Consider the following 21,696-nt stretch of genomic DNA (forward strand, 5'->3'; position numbering starts at 1 on the left):
GGTTCTTCCCTTCCTTTCTAAGGACTACCATCACTCCCAATACAAAAACATAACAAAAGGGGGTCATCCAAATAGAAATTTGAAAGTGTTCCATCAGTTTGAAAATGCTTAATGCATTTCTGGATTACACATTGAGCTGATCACAGAAGAATTGTGAATGTATACAATCATGTGTCTTGGATTAATTTAAGCAAATGTATTTACTGTAAACAAGCCCTGTGGAAGGTATTTCAATTGAGGCGAGGTGCAGAACATCCACTGGTGCCCCAGGAGGAGAGGAGAGGACCAGAGCTGATAATGGCCTCATTAGCGGTCTGTCAGGAGCCGGTCCACGCACATACTCACCATGCAGCTGATCCATGTTAACTCTCACAGCCCCGGACTGCTCTCAAAACTGGAGACCACACGCTGTCGCACTCTGACCCTGCAGGATAAACAGTTATCGACGTCCTCATTTAGTGTCTCCCCATTCTTGTCGCGCGATATTTTCGAGAAAAGTCGCGGCTTATATTTCACCACGGAGCCACCTGGGTGTTTTGAGCCGCAGCACCATGCAGCCTGAAGCAGCGGCAGAATTAACAAGCTCCAACAGGCACTCCATGAAAACAATACAGATCAATTTAATATAGATGCCAAGCAGTAGAGGGCATAATATTAGAGCCATAACAGCGCCCGGCCCACACCACACAATCATAAACCAATTTAGGGCCATTCCAGGCAATTTCCTGGGGGCTTCCACTTGTGGGAAGACTTCAATAAATCACACAGACAACAAAGGGAATATCTATTTCAGAGAAAAGAGGACACTATTGGGTTATGTCCACAGGACTGCGGAGGGCCTGCATTTAAAGATAACTTTAAATAAGAGCAGTTTAAAAAACATGCTACATGCTGCTGCTGTGCCTGGGTTTTATGGTATAATGTGTAGCTACAGGAAATGCTGTTAACTCATTACGGCTAATGGATTTTGCACATAGCAGAACAGTGTGTCTAGTGAGGTAGCAGCTGTGGCTAAGTCTCATGTTTTTTTTCTTCTCCTAGTCTTAACAGTAACACTCTGATCATATGGCTCCACATTAGTGAGTACACACTATGGCCCTTCATCCTTTCTATGCACAGCAGCCCCGGGGCCAACTCAGCATTATTCTCTCTCTTTTCTATCAGTCACTCAACACACACACACACACACACACACACACACACACACACACACACAAAAGCGCAATATTTATAGAACATAAGGGTCAAAAAGGAAAAAAGATCTGAAAGCATATCATTCCTACATAGGTGAAGTGTACACCTGTCATCTGTCATGTAATCAGGATCAACAACACAGCATTTACAGTGAATGGTTGACAAGGCTGTAGCCTTTTGTTTTAGCGCCATGTTATTTATAGAGCTACATATAAAACATCTTTTTGAATAAACACAAAAATAAGAGCCTCTGGTGTTTCCAATTCAAGTGATTCAAATAGTTTGTGACAAAGAGTAAAGACATACACACAAGTAGTGTCAGCATGGTAGGAGAGCAGAAATTGTCCTGCATGGACTGACCAAAGCTTCACATCATTTGCTATCTGCTCGCACGTTCAAATGTCCCCCTCGCAGGTATGAGTGAGAGGTGGTGACAAGAGGCGGTGTGAACAATATGATAAGCACTACACTTTCAAAACATCAAACCGCCCCTCAGCTGACGTTTTTTTTTTTTTTTCCGCTGCTATTTTGTTTGGTGGCTAAAGTGGCTGTTTAGGTGTCGCGAGTTACTTTCCTGCTGGATTTTAAAACGGAGGAGAATGCCGAGCCTCTTCTTATTTGTCTACGGGAACTTTAGCTGCGACAAAAGTATTTACACTCTGCCCACTACACCTGGATGCTCAATTGATTGATATAGCCCTTGAAAGAATATGCACCTCGTACATTCAACGAAGGCTGTCGTTAAAGTGACTAGAATAAATCACTTTGTTTATTTGCTTTATCAGATGAAAAGGCAGTGGTAAGGAGAGATCATCAGCACTGCTGGAGTGCTATCATACATCTCACAGAAGCATTTTTTTTTTCAATAGATCAATAGAAATCAGATTTAACAATGAATTGCACCGCATCTCTTTTGTGTGTAGTCGCCTTGGGGGGAACAGAAAGGAAAAAGGGATAGGAGGATGGAGAGGGAAGGAGCGAGAGGGAACGAGGAGGGGAGATTATCGCAGGCATGGCAGCCTGTGTGAGAGGCTTAGCCTGGCTAGGCAGGGAGGTGGAACCCTGTGAATTCTAATGAACTGGCAAGACTCCCCCCTAAAAACCAGCTCCATCTCCGCTGCATGAGGACGACAGGAGGGAAGGAGGAGGTGATTAGGGAGGCGCAGACCCTCTCCTGCAAACCAAACAGAGCAGGTCATTTTCCCTGTGATAATTATGGCCATAACCAGGCATGAGGGATTGGTAATGGACCTGCTTATTCTTCATGCCCTGCACAGGCAACCACAGAGCCTGTCAAGGGGAAAAGCATGATGATGTGTTTTTTTTTTTTTTTTTTTTTTCTTCTTCCTTCCTGTTGGTAGGGTGACTCCAGTAAGAGTTGCAATGGCTGTTGAAAAGGGCAGCGAGGGAACTTGGCCTTTGAGGGAGAAGTTAACGAATGAACTTCATTATTGAGGAGCATACCAGGGAGACCCCCCGGAGTGTGTGATGTATTACCCAGCGTCAAACTTACACACTTCCCCCAACATCACCAATATAGCCCGACATGAGCTCTGGGGGGGGAGGGAGGCGTGTAAACTAAAATAGTTAACCTTCTGGCTTAAGGCTAGAAGAGAAAGAAAACAAAGAAACAAACGGCAGTGTACAAGATATGCATCCATTATTATTATTTCTTTTTATATAAGAAGATATATTTTTTTAAATATCTTTTTATTTCTTGTGCAAATTGTCCGACTGCTGGGCGTGGAATCCCTCAGCAGAAAACCGCTTTAGCTCAAACGAACACATCGTTCATGTTCGCGCTGTGACTTCAGGTGGTGCAGTCGGTCCGTCGAGGACGTCCAGATCAACTCAACTTAGATTACTCTCATTTATTAAACAAAACAGCTCTGCTCAAGCATGAAAGTAACTTTTTTTTTTTTTTAACTTCTACAAGCTTTCTAAATACAACTTGACCCACAGGAGGGACTAATGTTTTCCTCAAGATTGAAGGAGATCTTCAGGCTATGTGCCACATGCACCACTTAGCCTTCCCCCCTCTTGTACCAGGCCTGGGTGGAGTTTCTCTACAGCGGACGGGACCAAGGAGCTCTTTTAGCGAGCGCACACTCAATACTTTTTACTCTTGACTTATGAGGATGCCATGGGTGCAAGGGAGTGATTCATCACTGGGCGTGCTCCTCTTGCACCCTCACACATTAGTAATGTGGTCCGCTGAGGAGGAGTCCTGTCATCAGTCTGTACCTGGACCCTCTGAACAAGGTAGGTCAACAGGAGGCAGCGGCGGATGGCCCACTTTTAGTCTTTCACAGCACCTTTAAGTTTCTTCCAGCTGAGCCTGACGGACACGCTAAGACTGGGCTGGTAAAAGGGGGAGACACATCTGTGCTCTAACTGGTGTGTACTCGCTGTATCTGTTGACTCAGTGAAACTTGTCCTCCCATGTGCCGAAGTGAAGAAACTCAGGAAGAGGTAAAAAAAAAAAAAAAAAGAAGTAATAGTATCTTCATTAAAACATTCTGGTGTACCGGGAAAAAAAGAAGGAAAACACACAAGAAATGATTCATAGTGTGGATGAAAACTTCCCAGACTTCTCCATCTGAAACTGCCTCAGGGAATTTCATCACAAGACTCCCGAGTCTCCCGTAATTCAGCCGCAACAAAATAACCACATGATCATCTGTTCTTTCACAAAACATATATTTCTTACTTTAAGTCAGTGTAAGCCTTTGACCTTAACATCGCAGGTAATGCACATTTAAATACCTACCTCAGTATTCATGTTTGTCATTTTACTTGTGAAGATTAGGTGTAAAAAGGCTATTTGAAACCAAAACACAGGATTAAGGGATAATGCTGCTCTGTGTCTTGTGAGTCGACCTTGATTCTGTAATCCAGCACAATACTGGAGAACAGCATATTTCTCCCTCTCTTGTACGTTCAATACTCTGACTGTAGAACAGCTCACACTGATGTAATGGCAGGAGCATAATGGCATAACACGGAGAGAGAAAATCATCTGAATTAGGGGGGAATTTCATTGTTATATGTGTGTGTGTGTGATACAAATAGAAATAGAATAACACGATGTGTGCAAAGACATAGTTGATGCACCTTAATATCGAACAGCAGCTGCTAATGCTGCTAAAGGTAAGAGAGGGGGGAAAAATTGGGCAGAAAAAAAATGATTTAAATTACCTGCGCTTTAATGACCATGTTGAGAAATGAACTTGATCTTTACAGTGAACCAACCTGCAGTCAGCCACGGCGTTATTAAGGACCGTGCCACTTAATCAGAGAGGACGCCAATTTAGCATGAGGCTAACTATGCAGGAGGGGCCCTCTGTGGCAGCGAACACATTACCGAGCTGTGTGTCACCTGACTAACACAGGTACGTACACACACTCTCTACTCTCTGCCAATCTGCCTTATTTTCCTAACTCCATATCTCCTTTCCTGTTTTTTTCTTCCTCTCTCTCTCTCTCTCCCTCTCTCTGCCGCAGACACAGTAGAATGAAAACCTGCCTTTGATGTCTGGGATCCTATAATGCTGAGCAGTAGAAATCCGCATGCCTGTTATCTGTAGAATCTTAATGATGACGGCTAACTTCACAATGGGTTAACCGCATCCCTCTGTTCTTGCACTGCACACCCACAGAAACACAAATTAATAGCAACGGGGGGAAAAACAGCATTTCTCTAATAAAGCAGATTCAACAAAATGTGCACAATGCGATCAGCACAAATGTCAATGTCTAATATCACCGACAGCTTTTGTGAGCACTTCTGCTTTCTTCTCTGCAGATGCAACTTTTTTTCTTTTTTTTTTTTCCCCCTTTTGCTTTAGTTTCCGAACAGAACGAACGTTATTCGCCGGAGAGATATGATCCTCGCCTCAAATTTACCTAATTGATTTTCAATAAACATTTGATGCTCCGTATGCAAACAGTACAGTTTGTTGTGTTTTGTCCTGACATTTTCTTTCTTTCCTTCTTTGAAGCAGAATAATGATTATTATTGATCCTGAAATCCTGCTTACAAGATATTTCAAAAGAACTGTATTACAGGGGACATCTCACTCGTTACATGGTTTATTCAACAACATTCTTTTGAATAATGCAGGAATTAAATTATAAATGTTAATTTTTTTCCTCGCTTTTATTCATGCATGATATTGCATCAGGATTTTCATAAGCTAAAAAATCCATAATGGAATATTTCTGACAATAGTTAGCTCCACTTCAGTTTGGTGTAATTTGTCTCAAAGTGCTCTTCAGTGAGGAGAGAAGACCGTCAGATACACGCTGGTCAGAGGCATAAGCTCAGAGAGCGACTGTGTGTGTGTGTGTTAGTGTGTGTGTGTGTGTGTGTCTGTTAGTGTGTGTACGTATGGCTGAAGCTTGATGATGGCACAAGGACATTTAATTGCGTCCCCCCCCATCTTAAAGCTTCCCATCAGCATCAGTCAGGATCATATCTGGAGGAGCTCCATGACCTCCGCCTCTGTCGCCCTCCATGAATCAAACCTTTCATTACATGCTGACACTCTTGTCCTGCTCTGAATGCGTGTACACCATGGGGAAAGTGATGAGGCATCGGAAACCTGATGAGTGACGGATAACCTGCGCTTGTGCAAAAAAGCTGGACGACCGTGTGCCGCAGCGAGCCCGAGGCTGTCCGCGTCCTCCCGGCTACGCCAACTGCTTTCGCCTGGCAGACACCATCATCTGAGCGCAGCCCGTCCATTCCTGGCCCCCGCTCACCTAAGGTGGCAGACAGCCGGCAGAAGAGAAATCAGCCCACAGCAGATGGGGGGCCACTTACTTTGGCTGCTTCATCCGAGCATTGTGTCCTTGTCACATGTCACTTACTCTTGTTTTCTGGTCTGACAACACTTCAAGACGGGGCCGTTCAGTTTTAGGTGAGACACAAAAGGAAGACGGGGTGAGCAAAAGCTGATGAGGCCTCTTCGCTCTGGCTCAAATTCTCTGAAAGAGCCGGCACTCAAGAGGCGAACCAGATGACGAGCCAACAAAAGCAGAGCTCCCACATCAGGAAAGAAAAAAAGCTGTCCTGCACCCCTACAGTTCCCCCAACCACGCTGCTCCTTATAAAACACCATGGGCCCCCAGAGGTCATAAAAAAAAACATCTTGCCCACATAGACCTTTGCATAGAAATTGTATGTACAAAGGCTATTTGCAATTGTACAAAAATGGCAGACAATGCTTTTACTGAAAAATGAGGACCTGCCATATTGTGTTGGAGAGGGAAAGTATGGCAGAGGAGGAAAAATGGAGAAAAATCACGCTGGCCTGGTTTACGACAAATAGATAGCTCTATTGATTTCCCTTTTACAGCTACTGTCCATCCCTCACTGTTGTGATTACACTGACCTATTTCAGAGGGGGGGGGGGGGGGGAAATAACCGTCAGTTATAGATTAAAGCAAAATGTCCAAAAAGAAAATACTCTCTTTGTGGAGCTAACAAATGGAGTAAGATGAAACATAACCTACGGTACAGAAAGAGAAAAGATTGTGTCAATTTAAGCGTTCAATGTTGCTCAGGGAGGAGAGAAAACAACAAGTTCTTGTACCACGCTGAGAATCAAATAACTTTCTGCAGAAACGCTGTGCTTAGTGGGGCCCTGCATTTTCAATGTCACTTCTTACAAAAAGGCAACAACATTAAAATGATTGCAATATTGCCAAAGCAGTGTTTAAATATAATAATGCCAATTTTACAAACTTGTTTAAGCTTTAAGTGCAACGCATTTATTAATTCTCTGATGTACTTCGTTTACTCTTGTGTTGTGTTTTTTTTTAAACTTGAACACAGTACAGCAAGGCTCAGCGTTGTATGCTTTGTGCTGATGTTTCCTCAGCAGCTGTGTGTGAGCGTGATGCTTCGTGTCTGCGCTGTGCGTCTCACTAGACTCTCTCTCTCTCTCTCTCTCTCTCTCTCTCTCTCTCTCTCTTTCTGTGTGGCTCAGGGGACTCTGGCTGGCTGATCTTCATTATCAGCCCTAGCTTAACAATGTACTGGATGCACTTCCCACATGAGTGCAACTAACAAATCCCCACAGAGCTGAATGAAGGCAACAATGTGATGAAATACCTTCAAACAACCACTGAGCATGGAACACTGAGCTATGCAGAGACAACTCACACTGCCCCGGGCGATTCCACAGGAGTGCGCCTGTTGCCAAGCAAAATTAGACAGCAACTGGGACATATTATTCTCCTAAATTGGCCATGTACAGCACTATTAAGGACCATAAATCTCATGTTTGATTAGCTGGAAATACTTCATCACACAAAGCCAGTGCATTAGCACTCTGGCACTCAAAAATCCAAGCTATGTCATTTAGAGGTACGGCATGATGCTTCACAGGGTAAAAGCTGTCATTGTGCTACGTGAACACAGAGAGCATTATTGGGATTAATAATGCTGTTAGCATATTTTTCCAAACATGCACCACATTACTTTTAAGAGAGAAATCTCAAATGCACAAAGGCATGGAATCCACAAACTCCGGCTGTACAACTCTGAGTGAATCCAAACGACTGATATCATTTCTCTGCAAACTCTGCACTCAGTTTTTTTTTTTTTTTTTTTCGGAGGGCAGTGCAGAAGAATCTTAATCATCTGGTAGCTTTAAAACAGATTGGCTGTACTATTACTATGTGAGTGCAGATCTCTGACGAGAGAAAGTCAATACAAGCTGCTGGCGACTAAATGAAGATGCAGGAGCGCGGCCATGTTTCTCAATCAGCGTAAGGAGGTTGTCACAGCAATGGAGATAAATATAGAGTGAAAAAACTGTGGCTCTCAGTCTCGCTACAACCGATCTGTAAGACTGAGGAGAGGAAGCCTCTTCTGTCTCCTCTTTGCCTTTTTCCTACAGTTACATTTGTGCTACTGCCTCCCGCTGGCCAGTCGACTGCCAGTGTAAACTCAGACCAACATGAGGGGACAGGCAGACTAACAGCTGAACACAGCTCTACAGTGATTAAGATAATAAAAATAATAATAAGCAAATGGTACTTATTTATTAATTATTTCATGTACGTATATTTGTATTGGGAAAAATTTCAAGCAAGTAAACCGATGCCACACATCACTGCTCTTTTAGTCACTGCTACTTTGCAGCGCTTGTCCCTAGACAAGCCTTTAAAATGCACAATACATAATGTTTCATGCACTATATGTCATCTTCCTTCAGTTGGTTGTCCTTGTCTTATCATATGTCCACTTCTGTGAAAATGGGAATAATCAGTTACAATAAAGCTCAGTAAAACTCCATAAATAAAAGATTCACTTACTTAATTAATCCCTGATGTAAATTCAGGTTTTCCACTCTGTTTTTGAGAGACACGCTTCTCACACACAAACAGGACCTATGGACATGCATTAATGGAGAGACGTCAGAGTGGGGCTGCTACACACTGCTACACAGGGAGCGCGCCAGAGCTTTTGGGGGTTTTATGCCTAGGCAGTACTCGTTAAGTGACCTGGCACCTCTCCAGCAACCAGATTTCGGCCCGCACCGGGACTTGAACCTGCCAACCCAAGTCCCTGTGTGTAACATATACCCTAAAACTGATTCTAATTATTGGCATGATTCTTTTTGGTGCTTTGATTTTTCTATTCTAATATTGTTAGGTATTTCTATGATTTGAAATGTAGGCCTAACCGATGGTGTATTTATTTCTAGGATGTTAGAATTGATCTTTTACAAAGCCAGATGAAAAAAAAAACTATTTTTAATGTACATATGCTCACCTTTGTTATATTAAATACCATGGTCTGAACAGTCTGTTATACAGATCAGTATATTGTAACTCCTCGAAACAACAGACTACATTAGCTCTAGGTAATCAGCAGATCTGCTCTCTTAGAAGAAGGGCATCCTGTCTACAGTTTGTGTGTGTGTGAGTGTCTTAGCTAGCTCTCTCCCATTCGAGCTGTAAGACAGAGTCCTACTGCTGATGTTAGATTAGAGGTGAGACGTCTAATCTAAGTGTAATCAGCTGCTGCATCTGATCCTCCGCTCCACACCATCTCTCTCAACAGGCCCAAACAGAAACCCATCTTGCGGCAATGCATGCCTCGCAGAGCTAAAGGAAGTGAAACCGTGTATCTTGTGTCCACCATCGATGTGTGAAAAAAACAAAAAAATTGAAATCCGAGAAAACCTTTTAGCGCTTGATCTTATGCTGTCATCTCTCTTTTTTTTGAAAGAGACAGTTTGAGAAAATATATCAAGTGCTACCAAAAGTCCATAAAACAGAGCTTATGTAAAACTGTCAGGGAAACGTACAGGAAAACCACAGCTGACTTGTTGCTGAGAATTATGGCCCTGTGGTTGAAGAAAGTGCTGGCATGGGGCCGCCCCTCATGCGGATAGCAGAAAGAAGGGAAGACAGAGAGAGAGAGAGAAAGAGAGAAAGAGAATAGAGGGTGACAGTAAATCTACATCAGGTCTTCATAGCTAGCAGCCTGAATGGGGAGAGGACATCACTGTGATTGGCACAATGATGTAAATATCTGTTTTCATCTAGAACACTTCACCTTGTGATTGCTCAATGATTAGTCCAGTCGGGGGGTGGAGGTGTAGGAAAGAAAGATGGGGAGAGGAGGAGAGGAGGGGAGAGGAGAGGAGAGGAGAGGAGAGGAGAGGAGAGGAGTCTGCTGCCAGTGAACAGCTGCCCCTGTAATTTATATTGATGAGGGGACAGGCATGGCGGGGAGCTTCCAGCAGTTTGATCACTCAGGCAGAGTGGGGAGTTAGTCAGAGACACGGCCCATCCCTGTGGTCTGGGTTGGACTGGGTAGACCTAAAACACACACACACACACACACACACACACACACACACACACACACACACACACACACACACACACACACACACACACACACACACACACACACACACACACACACACACACACACACACACACACACACACACACACACACACACACACACACACACACGCAAGGCTGCCAAGCTCACATTACGAGTGGCAGTGTGAGGAAGCCAATGTTTTCACTGGGAGAGCAGAAATAGATCTACAGCCTGACTATAACCATGTAGGGCAGAGCAATCTCCCTCATTATTACTCCAGCAGCCATATAATCACCAGGCTCCTCTGAAAAAGACCTTCACTCCACATTCTCAATGACCATTAACTGGCCCTTGAACTCCTCCTTGTGCACACAGCTCTGACGAGCTTCTACAGCCGCTTCCTGTCTGCCAGGCACAGCAATCAACCACTTGTTAAGGGGCTTTACTTTGATTTCCTCACATGGACGAGATTTGAATATTTCTCACTGAAATGAGACGGCGTAGTCCAGTCTCTGCCCATGGCTTTGAACCCAAGACTCTTAAATCATGCTCTTTGATTTGAGCCCCCTTCCGGTGAAGAGGTGCTTATCGCCGCGCTAATTAAGATAGCGGGGCGGTGAATTGCGGGTCAAAGTGTTTCTGTTTTACCTTGAAGATATCCTGATACAAACACTAACATGCACACGCATACACCCACACACACACGTAAAAAAAAAAAAATTCCATAACCCCTCCAGACAAGCAAATAGCTTAACACACAATCATGCTGCTGTTTTGACGGGGATGTTTGAGTAAGGTAGAGCTGTCTAGCAAGGAAGATCATATCCTTTGCCCTGCTGTCTGATGTAAGAGAGAGCCGGGGTGTTTTACAGGGTGAGAGGCAGCTTCTCACAATCTGAAACACTCCGACCGCTCTAACAGAAAAGCCCTCTGGCCGTCCCTCTCCACGAGTTTCATCAGAGTGATCAGAGCGAAAGGATAGCCTTCAGGGCTAGTTTTTTCACATTCACACAGTGGGGTATGAACACACACGCACACATGTACACACAGACATAGACACACTGCTGCACACAACACAAAAGCATTTTTTTTTACATGCCTTTTCGATTGCACTTCACACGTGTCAAAATACAGAACAAATCTGTTGGAAATCATTGATTTCTACAGGTTTGACTGTTCATCAATTCTTCATGAGCAGTCTGAAATTGAAAAGGCAGCCGTGGTTAGACAGGCCTGTGTACTATTGTTGCAGTGCACAAAGAAGTCTTGCATCTCACATGTGAGACATGTGCCACATAGTATGTCTCTATGTTTCAATTTAAGTGAAAGATACAGATACAGTGATCTGTACTTGAAGAATACAAACTCTTGGTAGATAATGCCGCCACAGAGGTTGCAAACCAGCACACAACACCACATCCGCGTTGCTCAGCTGCAAGGACTTGCAAAAAAACAAAGAAGTGCTTGAGCACACTGTCTGCCTCTACAGTGCGTGATTATCAAACAGTCATAAGACTGCATAGCATTTTAATTTCCTCTCTGGGGCTTTCATCATCTTCTCTCCAGGCGGGAGAAATACAAAATAGTGAAAGAAGATGGCACAGCTCTAATTGAAGGTATTGATTTATTACAATGCTAGTCAGGCAACAATATGGGCACTGATGAAAGAAGAGTCTACATAGATTTAAGATGTTCTCTACTGTTCACACTACAGTGCAGCTCAGTTGTTTTCCAAGGACAGTTTGTGCAGATCTTGTGCAAGAATTTTATGACATTATTACAGCAATCAATTGAAGTGCGACAAAAAAGAAAAGCAATAAAAAAAATGGTTGTACTCACAGGTATGTGTCTTCTTTGTTACTGAGATACCTATAAAGTGAAAACAAAGAAATTGTGAAAAACAATGCAGATGAAAACTATAAAGACTCAACACAAAGAACAGTCAACATAGAGCTCAGCGTATAGTTAACGAATAGTGATGTTGCTGATAAGGTTAACCCTGTGGTCCAACAGACTGTCACTGTCCAAGGTCACGGAAGTGGCAGGCCCTGGGCAATTATGTGTGTAGGCTGGTGTCTGACCTACTGCCATGCTTTGTCAACATCCATGCAGAGGTGGTTGAAAAGCTATCCTCTGGGGGCAATGAATGAAAAATTATACTAAAACAAACAACATTTGGAATGCTAATGTGTTGAGCAGCCACACTGATTGGACCTGAGAATATGACTAAGCCTGTGGCCCAGAGAGGGACGGTGGCACGTTGACCTCAATGTTAGTAAGTTTATCCTCTATTTAAACAGGAAGCCTCATTGCAATCAGGGAAGGGTGTGTATAAAACAAATGTGAAAGCATAAAACAAGAGTACAGTTTATGTACACAGCATCATTTTAGTAATAAGCAAAAACATGTTACACTTACAAGTTAAAAAAAAAAATCCTTTAGATGGAACAACACAGGTGGGGGATGTACATGATATAATTTTTTCAGATGATCGTGTTTCAAATTGGCATTAAAAAACTTGAAATTGAAAATGTGGAACACATTACAATAATATCTGGTGTTCTGCATTGTCTTATGACAGAGCAATGGCTGGTTTCCAAGTTCTGACCAACAGATAACGAGCACTCAGATCCCATTAATATGCTACTATTTATTAAATATAAAATGGCATGTGAAAAGGTAACAGGTTCCTATCACCTTGTTACACAGAGTTGTAAACTACTACTGAGAGACAAGCCTATTCACAACACAAAAATTCAATTTCGACTTCAATAATTGTTGGTCAGGAGTTCTTAATGTGTCTTCTTACAGTGTGATGGCCAGTGAGATTCATAAATGTACGTTAAAATGCTATAAGATAGTACTATATTCTTTGTGTGCATTAGAATATAGGACAGAATAGTTTCTTTAATAAGTTGTGACAAACAAAGAGGTCCTGAAACAGACCCCTGTGGAACGCCTTAATAAGCTCTAAAAGCATTTCATTATGTTCCCAAAGATGTAAAAATTTCCTACCGCACATCACCAAAATATAACTTAAACAAGTACATCTTCCATCATCTCAAGTGTTTTGATACGTATGTAAAACCGAAACCCCGTGGGAGTAAAGTACCAGAGCGCTGACACAGTAACGGAGCTGTTTCTGTGCATTGACATGGTCTAAATGCAGCTTGCTATGGCTGTTATGTAACCTGTTTACAAGTCCACTGAGATAATTATTATAATTGGTGAGACAACCTGAGCAGCCTCCTGTAAATTTGTAATTCTTGTGGATATAAAAGTGAGGTTGAAAATATTAGAAACAGTGATATAAATAAATGAGCACTGAGATGTAGAAGATGGAGAACAGATTTCACATTTGAAATCTTTGAACAGTCTGTATGTAATGTTATTTTCTGATATAAAGCGTTATCGGGAGAGAAGGTTTGATCATGTTTAGTTGAATTATGAACAGTGATGTGTGTAACTGTGAATTAATGTCCAGTCTGACCAGTGTGAGTCAGCCCTAGTTGAGGCCAAGGTGAAGCTGGGCAGTTGATGCTCAAGCTGTCCTCCCTCACCCTTTCGGGTGTCAACTCATCGAATGAGCTGTGTTTAGTTCTTGCTGTGGCTCCGGCTGCTTCTCCTGTCTGCAACATTGCTCTAATGCCCCAGGAGCCTGATGCGGACAAGTGCACAGCCAGCCGTGGTCCCCAGCGGCCTTCTGGATGCTTATGTTTTGCAGGGCGATAGCACACTAATAGATCCCACTTGTCATGCGGAAGCAATGGCTAATTTTTCTACACTACATCTGAAACTCTGGGGACGGCTAGCTGACATGATTCAATAACTCTGTGTGAAAAAAGGCGTCTGGCTGGAGATAACAATGTTTCAGATGTGTTTGAGGGGGAACGAGTCAAAGAGCAATGAGGGGGAAAACAAATAAGCCCTTCAGCCTCCTGTAGACATACACACAGAAACATATAACTGATATCAACTCCAGTGAGCAGAAAGAGGGGAAACAGTCACCTAGAGGCCGGCAGTCTTTGATGGAGCTAAAGCATTGTTCCAGTGCTCGGGGCCTAAAACTTCTGTGCTGTCCAACTGTGATATTACGCAAGAAGAAATAAGAAACACTAATCCAGTCGTAATTCTTCACCTCAATCAAATTACATTCAACCCAGCATGAGTTGACGGTCCATTAAACGGCAGTGGTTTCAAGGTGCTGTAAAAGCATTAACCAGTTTAATGGCTCTTTGTTTTGCTCAGTAAGAAAATTTATTAGATCATGTAAGGAATGAAGTGGGTGTGCTTTGTGGAAACTGTCAAAGCAGAGGCAACAAGCTCCTTTTTCCTGGCTTTTTTCTAACCTTAGAGACTACTATCAGAGACACGGGAAAAAGGCATTCAATGAATATTTAAGGGGATTCTGGTGACTATAAAACAAATCTAAAGGTGTACTATTTTACGGGAGATATACAAAACACCTACAAGGTGCAAATACTGAAACACAATTCAGATTAAATCTATTGTCTGTCATCTTCTTGAGTGTTAGCACCTCGTGTTTTTTGTCCGACCTCAGAACTTTAAAAAACAATAACTTGCCTTGCTGAGTGTTTATGACACAGGAAGCAGAAAAAACACCCCTCTGTCTGAGGGTGTGTGTACAGTTTGTGTCTTTGCTTTGCACAAGGTTAGCCACACAGACCACACTGATAATAATCACAAGCTTTTCTGCTGTCACTGGCTCCTTTACCGACGAAGTCAAGACGCAACAGTTCTATCTTATCATGGTGTAACTCCCCGACTAAACAAAACGTCTATTGCCTCACTGTGGTGAAAATGCTTAATAGAAAAGCTGCATTAATTCAAGTCTATTTAAGGAGGGGTAGGCACTGTAAAAGTACCTTGGGGAATTTGTCAGTGTAAACAAATCGTTTTGTTCACAGGACTTTGAAAATAATTGTTATTGTCCTTAGGGACTCAAAAACATGAAAATTTGCAAGTTTGTTTTGAAACCTGCATTGTTTAATTGTTCTGCAGTCGCTGCCCTTTGCTGGGAGGTTTGTACCACACAACCCCGAGGCTTTTGACACGAAGGTTAGTCCTCAACAGCTCAATTATTCCTCTTCAGCACCGCTAGTGGTCAAACAACTCCACAGTTAACTGTCAGTAGGTTTGTTATTAAAGTTAACAAAACCTGCTACACAACAATAAATCAGAACCCAGGATTAAAAACAAAACTAAAAATAAAAAATAAATCTCTTCATATGTTGATATGCTGATGAGAGAAAACTGATTCTGTCTTTTACATCAAACCAGTGCTTCCCACACATGGGCCGACCGCCCAGGTATATTTATGGCCGGCAAATTATACCGACCATTTTTGTTAAAAAAAAAAAAAATTCCTCTTCCACACACCTATCCATATATGAGTGATAAACTTGTACAGTAGACGATCTCCCCTCGCACTTTACTCGTCGCATACCTGCAGGTGATCAGACACAGAGAGAGGTATCTGCTGTTGCAAGTCTCCTCAAATGTGAGCCTTCTTAAGCTGTTGTTTTAGACGTTTTGTGCAACTGGTTGAGCTGATGTCATTCTGCACTCTCTTAGTTTTGCCCCTGGTCGCCACCACCCAACCACCTCAAGTAACCTGATGGGAAACACTGCAAACACTGGTTTGGCCTGTTGCTATGCAGGTTAGGGGAAGCAGAAGGGGTGGCGAGAGGGCCCACTTCCTCCTCTATGTGTCATTCAGAGCCCTGTGATTGGTGGTGGGAAGGGGAAGGTGCCACAACGCCAATGGATGAGTCAGGCAGTGAGAAAGAAGGAGTTAGCTCTGGGCACTGACATTGGCAATGCCTGCCAGCTCGTGTCTTCTCTGCTGGATGGCAGGTTCAGAGGTCAGTGTGGAGGTGAGGCTCTCCTTGGCTGACAAACAGGCTGCTGTAAACACACTTACAACTTCAGGATCGCCTTTTAGAAACCTGTACATGTGGGCATTATTTATATTAAAGGCATGTCTGCTGTTAGTGTTTGAAGTTGCGACTGAACTGCAATCTCAACATTACCATTTGTCACAACGGAAGGAGGGACAGTTGTCACTGGCGTCCTTTGATCACTCATACTTTCCCTTGCACCTGTAAACATACAGCATATGTTCTCACGAGACTTCAGCTATACTATAGAGAGCAAAAGATACTTTGCAGGCAACTTGAGGTTAAACCTCCACCGCATCTTTCTGCAGGGGGGGCACACATCCTGTAAACATGCCACTTAGACAGGAGGAGAGCGAATGTGGGGTTTGGCAGCTTCAGTGCTGCAGGAGCACGGTGCCACTGCAGGCGACTCAAAGTGACAGCGCTGTAATGAAGTCTGAGGCGCATGGCAGGCTGTACGTCATAATTTCAGGTTCCTTAAAGCCTGACAGGGAATGATTATCATGGATGGTTATTGTCACCCTGCCTCCCTGTGAGACGAGGCGTGCTCTGGGGTTGTTGCACCGTGACATTCAAAGTTACAGTCTCCTTCATATAATGGAGCTGTCCTCTCAGCGCGCTAATGGGAGCGATCCATTTAACCTGTGCCAGAAACACACAGACGAGGAAGTTCCTAATGCGAGGCCTCTCCCGTGGGGACGTCACACTCCCCCCCTGGCTGCTCCCTTCCTGCTGCTTGATTCATTGACTGGCGCTCCTCACTTATCCTCATTCACTGTTCAGTCTGGGGAGACAGGGAGGCTCGCTTCCTGCCGCCTGCTCCACATGCTGCCGCTGCACGCCCGCCGCACACAAGGACATAGCTGGCGCTACAAACCCTGCTGCAGGAGGAGCCATCAAGGGCCCAGCGAAAAAGGCCCAGCAAGGACCCGGTGAGACTCCCGACAAGGGACAGGCCAGACTCTTACAGGAATCACGGGTCAATATCACAGGCATAGGGACGGCTCGCAGTGCACATTCGCTTCAAGTCCTCTCAGATAGAAAAAAAAACTGGTAAATAAACTGAAAATAATGGTATGGTTTAGTTATTGTCCTGATGGCAGTTGTTAATTTTAGGCTACTCCTGAGGTTACTGGTTAATGATGGTGCCTAAGTCATGGTCATCTTAAGAATGATCGATGTAGTCACATTCAGTAGTCCATCTTTTGCTTCATTCCTGAGAGAAAATACTTAGAAACAATTAATGTGTTCCTCTTGTTAGCCATCACTAAAAAAAAATCTCAGTAAGTAAAAGAACAGCCAGAGAAGATGCAATATTACTTTTGCATTCACGCTCTTCACGTCAGAAGTCATAAAAGAAGATAAATGAGCAGACTCAAGGACCTCTGTGCTGTTCTAACTTTGGCACTCTTTGTGAAGGCCAAGTTTCATACACAAAGTCATTTAAACAATCCGTCCCTTTTGCAGTGACACACTTAGCCTTGTTAGCTATTACACTGCTATAAACTATATGTGCAAAAAAAAAAATGTAATGATTAAAAAAGCACAATGATTCTAATCAGCTGCCCCCTAATATACTAAAACACTTAATCCATAGAGAGGCCAACTCTCTGGGGAGGCTCAAGAGAAAAATGACTTCTCTGTCTCCAGGCGCTGTTATTTCTGGTCATTTCTAATTGGTTTTAACTAAAAGCAACCACTCTGAGACTCTACAGGTTACTTCAATGCATCGCTATGGAATTGTCTGCAAATAGAAGATATACATCCAAATTGGTTTTGGAGGACGCCACAATTGTCTTTCAGAAGACGAAAGGAGAAAGGGCATTTAAAATGAAAGCATACATGTCTCTCTAACCAGAAGTTGAAAATCCCAACAGAGCAGTGATGTTATCAGGGTGACCCTGAGATCATAGAAGCACTGTGTGACTTCAGGTACCATGTCACAGACACTCACCCCCTACAAATGTCTCCCAGGCTTCATGCACAATGTCTCCCCCCGCCCTGTGCAGTTCTGCATTGTTGGGCCTGCGAGTCTCCAGGTGAGTCCTCGGCGCTGTTTGGTGGCTCGTGAATTATACATTGCAGCAGAGGAATTGACGTGGCCCAGGAGGGCCGAGAAACAGCAGGCATGGCTGGGAGGCAGATTGAAGACTCTGACGGAATTTTAATTGTACCGCAGGGAATGCTGCGATAAGAGCTATTGTTATTGGTAAGACTCTGCCGCACAGGTTCACTTAGCTGAGAGCTTAAAAATGACATGATCCAAGAAACAAGTCTGTGGTACATTGACGGCTCTCAAATGGCACCAAGAGCCCTGTTGTTAATGACTTTTTAAATCACCGTAAGACCAATATTTGTAATTGCACACTCTCCGTGCTCCTGATTTGTTTGCAACCCACTTAGGGGCCTGATGAAGGTTAGCTGTGTTAAATGAAGGAAAACTAAGGAAACATCTACAAACGAAACAAGGAACCAAAAAAACCTGAAACCATTGAGGCATATGATGAGGCTGTTTAAGGGTGATTCAGTGCAGTTCTGCAGGTGAAAGGCCAAGATGTTCAGGTTTACGCTGCTCGGATGTTGTTCACTCTGATCCTGGCTCTTGCTGTTCTGTACAGTAATTCTCCTCTGAGTGCGAGTGGGTCCCAGGGGGCCTGACGGATGCAGGAAGGCCCTTAGCTCTGGTCAAAGTGAGGCCAGGGGCACAAGCAGGATTCTGTGTACTCTCTGCGCCCCGCGGTTCCCAGCCCGGCAGTAAGCTCCCAGTGATCCAGCCTCAACCACACATGAAACCCAATCGCTTCTCAGCCCACACCATAAATAAAGACAAACCACATTCAGCAGACCACCCTGGATTACTGCACTGTTATTGAGCTACACAGAACAGCAGTCTGGATAGGCCACCGGCGGGTGTGTTTACACATTAAACCTACCAGCTTTAACTGCAGTTATATGGAATGGATATGTGGTGGTGTGTAGTTAAATAAACACATAATGTAGGCTTTTCTGTGGTTCTTTTTATTAAGAGAATGTACACAGAAAAATTCTCAATGCTACAATGAATAGGTCAGTTGTAACTTCGCCCCTAACCTTCCCCAGAGACAATACTTGAAGTTTCTATTCACATTATAATCTACTACCTGAGCTCTACACAGGTTAAAATCTAAAGAGGAATACAATTACCTACAGCTCCTGAGGCAATCACTCCAGTTATGCATTCTTTAACAATAATGGGTTTTAAAAGAGGCCAATAGAGGTGTGCCCCCAATGGGTTAACTTACACAAAGGAGCTATAATATCCACAACAAACATACTTACAGGGGTTGAATAAACAGATTCTCAGATCTACAGTTTGCTTCACTTTGCGTGTTTTGTTTTCCTCTGCCCTCTGTTACTATGCATGGTCGCAAAGGATGATTCACAGGCCGATTACTTCAGGAAACCACAGCGGTGAGCTGCTTTCACAAAAGGGAAATGTGACATTTTAACAGACGATGTGTTGCACACAAGATTTGTTTACTCGAGTCCCCCACCCATGTCCGAGCATGGGAAGCATTTCACAACACGCTCAAGAAAAGCAGTTATAAGAGATGAGTAGATCAGGTGAGTGTGCTCTGACAGTTGGTGACAATCTGTTACCGGAGCTGTCCAGGTCTGTCAATAGACTGTGCACACAAGCCTGCTTGTGTAATCACCTGGAGTGGAGGAGGGGTGGGGGGGGGGGGGGGGGGCTTGGAGCTTTGATGACAAACTAACATGGGCTAATATGAGCTCTATAAAAGGCTGACTCAGAAATATATTGGAACCCTTTCATTACCATCACTCATTCAGTCTCAGCTCTCATCCACTAAAAGTAGAGTGCAGCAGGCGCTTGTCTAATGAACAAGGGTCTGTGGGGAAGAATCACTCTGTGTTAGTGTGTTGGAAGTCAAGGTCCCACAACAGTGGACTCGTGGCTCTGCTGATAAGGACTTGGCTGTAATTGCTCAAAAGGGAGGGAACTGCAGCCCCATTAGGTCTGGTCTTAGCACTTGCCAATAAGCCAAACTGCCCCTCTGAAGCCTCCCATGTAATGAAAACTTCCTCTGAGATGAATTACATGTCTGTCAATCCACTAATTAATATCATGGACTCGTAGTTTTTGCTCCTCCGCAGTAACGAACTGAGTCACAGAGTCGGGCGATAGAGGTGCATTCGAGCGCTGGAAGACATAAAGGAAGGAAGAGCAGAGGCAAACTAGCGAGCATGCTGCTTCTGTGATTCACTGCAGTCATGGTCGGCACTTAGCGCAGCATCTATTTTTCATGTATTTCATAATTAAAACCTGCTAGCTCTGTAAGCCCTCCATGCTCCACGCAGATCAAAGGTAGTCCTATTAGCAGGGAGTTCATCAGTGGAGCCACTCTTCCATTTCCAGGCAACAGAGCCATGCTTAAAGCACAAATACTCTGTAATTACACACATGTGTGATGACGGGACAGCCGCGGAAGCTGGACTATGATTAATAGAACACAGATCACAGCTTCCTCCTCCTTTTTTTTTTTTTTTTTTTTTCAAAGCTAACACAACAGAGGACTTTACACGCGAGGTTAACCCATGTGTAGCAGATAAAGAGGTTGATGAAAGACTGAATACATATTTCACACATCGCCTCTCGTGGTGCAGGTGGAGTGCGCTTCAGTTTGTTGCTTCCTCCCTCCCCTGCTGCATTCTCTATGTAAATGTAATCGGAGGATAACACGGGATAAAGCTCTGCAGAGCGGAGACGCGATGCCTCCCTTCTGCGGGGATACAAACGTACCTCACATGGTGTAATCAACAGAGCAAGCCGTGTTGAGTTATTTATCTGTCCCATTGACTCCTGGTTAACTGGGTGCCATGGGGCGCGCTGTCTGGATGCTCGGGTTGTAAGAAAATCTTTCCGATAACACTGCAACTACACAGCTAAAGAACATACAAATTATAATCAGTTCTTCATTTGGTGAAGATATACAGTACATACAGTATGAAACCAATTTGAAACCAAAGGGGACACTTACACCAAAGAAATGTTTGCTCGTACTCCTCTTTAAAGATGTATTTGTCTAGTGCTGGCTGCCAGTTTTTTTTTATCCCTCCTTGTTTTATTTGAATCATATTTCTGGTTTAATCATCTATCACTATCACACTGTAAATCTAACTAATAACACAAACTTTAAATACAGAATACAAACTGGTAAAGCATTCATGTTTGTCTATGCCTAACAGCTGGAGATCCCAGCAGTGGATGTGTTACCGCCCCCCACAGGTTGGGAATCACCAGTACAGGTATATGCTTACTGCTGTTTGTCGTTTGGGTTTTTGAGACTTAACACGTCTCTTTTCAGAGGGAAAGTGCTGATATAGCTCAAAAGTGATAGTGTAGGGAAGGCTGCGGCTCAGTGGAAGGTTGGCAGTTCAACTCAGGCTCCAAAAATAAAAGTAACCTTGGGCAACACACGGAACCCCAAACACCCCCCAAAGGCACTTCCATCGTGTGTGTGTGTGTGTGTGTGTGTGTGTGTGTGTGTGTGTGTGTGTGTGTGTGTGTGTTTAATTGGGTTAATAATAATAAGCTCAGTACGGATGAGCAAATCGGTACTCTACATGGAAGCTTCTGCTGTCAGTGTATGTATAAAAGCTAGAAAATGAGAAGTCACATAGTAGTGTGTGGATTTTGCGGCAAATTTCGGAACTTTTTTCACCAT

The 21,696-nt window shown here is 43.6% G+C and overlaps 1 protein-coding gene across 1 annotated transcript in view; it reads right to left on the minus strand.

Annotated features, from left to right (window-relative positions):
- Nucleotides 1-21,696, minus strand: part of roraa (RAR-related orphan receptor A, paralog a) — a 190,043-nt gene that overhangs the window by 50,961 nt on the left and 117,386 nt on the right. The window contains exon 2 of the mRNA XM_020631291.3: nt 11,889-11,918. Within this exon, the coding sequence (XP_020486947.1) occupies nt 11,889-11,918 (30 nt within the window). The remainder of the gene's footprint in view (nt 1-11,888; nt 11,919-21,696) is intronic.

This window comes from Labrus bergylta, chromosome 7 (genome assembly GCF_963930695.1).
Source record: "Labrus bergylta chromosome 7, fLabBer1.1, whole genome shotgun sequence".
NCBI classification, from domain to species: domain Eukaryota; kingdom Metazoa; phylum Chordata; class Actinopteri; order Labriformes; family Labridae; genus Labrus; species Labrus bergylta.